The 2,099-nt window shown below is 31.6% G+C and overlaps 1 protein-coding gene across 1 annotated transcript; it reads left to right on the forward strand.

Annotated features, from left to right (window-relative positions):
• Positions 1-106: 106 nt before the first annotated feature.
• On the forward strand, positions 107-1,423 carry LOC132724064 (uncharacterized). The gene is made up of 3 exons (XM_060708881.1): positions 107-319; positions 1,036-1,192; positions 1,356-1,423. Exons 1-3 carry the CDS (start codon positions 242-244, stop codon positions 1,421-1,423), a joined length of 303 nt encoding a protein of 100 aa, XP_060564864.1. The 5' UTR covers positions 107-241.
• Positions 1,424-2,099: the final 676 nt, after the last annotated feature.

Consider the following 2,099-nt stretch of genomic DNA (forward strand, 5'->3'; position numbering starts at 1 on the left):
TTTTCTTTTCAGCGGAATACAATAAAGTATTTTTACGGATTTCATGAGTGATTCACCCAACAACATAGTAACTAAGTGGAATGGCCCAAGGCTATTTCAAATCTGCATACATTAAAACTGTTACCCCCCTGAAAACGTAAGTAAAGGATTTGATGTGTGTGGCATATATCCGTTCAATCCTTCACGGATCCCAGAAAGTACGTTTGCACCGTCTGTTCCTTTCGATACGCACAATTCCTCAATGCCTGATGATCAAATGCAAGAAGGCCGGGCAAATATGACGACTGATCCAATCGTATCATCCAATCATAATGCTTTGGTAAATATATATTTTTTTTAAAGATTAAACATTATGTTTAACATTATAAATAACTCTAACCGCTCATCGGAGTCTTCATGTATATAATATTTACTCATTGAACCTGTATTTTTACAATAAAGTTATAAAACTTGTAAAATATAGATTATGTACTGTAATAACTTACATCATAAATATATAGATCCAGTGTACTTAGTATAATTATATCGATTACGATTTGATCTAATGATAATTAACCTTTGAAATATGCTGTATTATTTATACTTTAATAATACGTGTATTAAATAATTAATCGAGAGAGAAAAAACATTGAACATGCAAAACATTCTTATATATGCTAGTCAGTAAGGTATTTTATATATGGACATTTGATCTAATATTCAATTCAAACAAAATATGCGCCGACTATAATATTAATTTGAAGCCCCCGTGTTATGCATACAGCTCTATTTGCTAGCTTTTAATTTTATTGCAGTACTGAAGTCGAATGTTTAACTAGAATATAAGACATATGATAAACATAATAGCAAATCATCAGCATGAATTATATTTGTTCCTTGATAAATATTTACAAACAACTTAGAACATTAATTTTTCATTTAAAAAATGTACGAACTAATTATTTATAATTTAGATCAAACAAAATGTATATAAGATAAAGGCAAGCTAGTATCTTATTTGATATGCAGTTTCATTCTCGTCTTACTGTCTAACAGGAGCACAGTGGTGTCTTATCACCTTCAGTATCAAGCCCTTGCTCGAGTTCTTCTCAATGCGTACAGATTGCTATTGATACACAGGAGAATCAGGTTGAAGTAGTTCATGCTGAAACGTTTTCAGGAGATATTTCTCAGGAACCTCAAAATGTTTTAGGTGAGATCTCTATAAAACATATACCTTACAGAAATGAATATTGTAAATCTATTTTCAGAATGCAAAACAAAAATTTTATAAGTTTGAAAGGTTTGATTACGCACACAAATTCTTAAAAAATAATATTGTTTGACATGCACTTAATTGTTTTGTTCCTTTTCAGACTTAGAGGATCCAAAAGTATTACTCGACTTAATTGCAATTAATTATTCATCAAGAGCAGCAGGGTGAAATAGACGGTGATAGCGCCGATAATTCTTCATCAGTGACATGGTCGGCATCAGTAGAGAGTGTTTTTGAATTACCTACCCCAACCGCAGCCTCAGAAAAGAAAGTAAACAGGAAAAAAATAACGAGTCACAGGCTTTTGACCTCGGACGAAATATATGAGCAAAAAACCCAAGAAAAGGAAAATAAAATAAGGCAAGAATTTGAAAAAGAGCAGCGAAAAATAGCTCGAGAAATGAAAATAAAAAATAAAATGGAACATCAGCAAAAGCGTCCAAAGAAACGTAATACCAATAAAAAGTAACTGATAAATAAAAACTGTAAAACGTGTATATAAAAAACCTCGGAATTACTGCACGGGCGAAGCAGGTAAAGTAAACATTAACATCTGTTGTGCATTAAAACCGACGATTTTGCGTGACTGGATTTACACTAGATTGAATGTCATGGACGTCATGTGTGATGTTTTCACAGATAATTTTGAATGAATTGTCAACATATAGTTTTTACAACAATCATATGTTAGTATGCAACTGATTGACAGCTGGTATCCGTTTTAAATGTCTTGTCTCTTTTTTATATTTAGGTTTTAATGGTATGTGTAGCATTAAATAAATTCCATGTGGAGAATTGCAAATCTACATTATACCTACAACTGACACATGCCAATAAAGTGTTT

This window comes from Ruditapes philippinarum, unplaced genomic scaffold, assembly GCF_026571515.1.
Source record: "Ruditapes philippinarum isolate M1 unplaced genomic scaffold, ASM2657151v2 ctg10021_1_1_1_1, whole genome shotgun sequence".
Classification (NCBI taxonomy): Eukaryota; Metazoa; Mollusca; class Bivalvia; order Venerida; family Veneridae; genus Ruditapes; species Ruditapes philippinarum.

What these genes read in the sequence shown, in the direction of transcription:
- LOC132724064 (XM_060708881.1), top strand. Translation starts at nt 242, where the DNA reads ATGCCTGATGATCAAATGCAAGAAGGCCGGGCAAATATGACGACTGAT. An exon ending in CATCCAATCATAATGCTTTG is followed by an intron (nt 320 to 1,035) that starts GTAAATATATAT and finishes ACTGTCTAACAG; the next exon opens with GAGCACAGTGGTGTCTTATC. An exon ending in GGAACCTCAAAATGTTTTAG is followed by an intron (nt 1,193 to 1,355) that starts GTGAGATCTCTA and finishes GTTCCTTTTCAG; the next exon opens with ACTTAGAGGATCCAAAAGTA.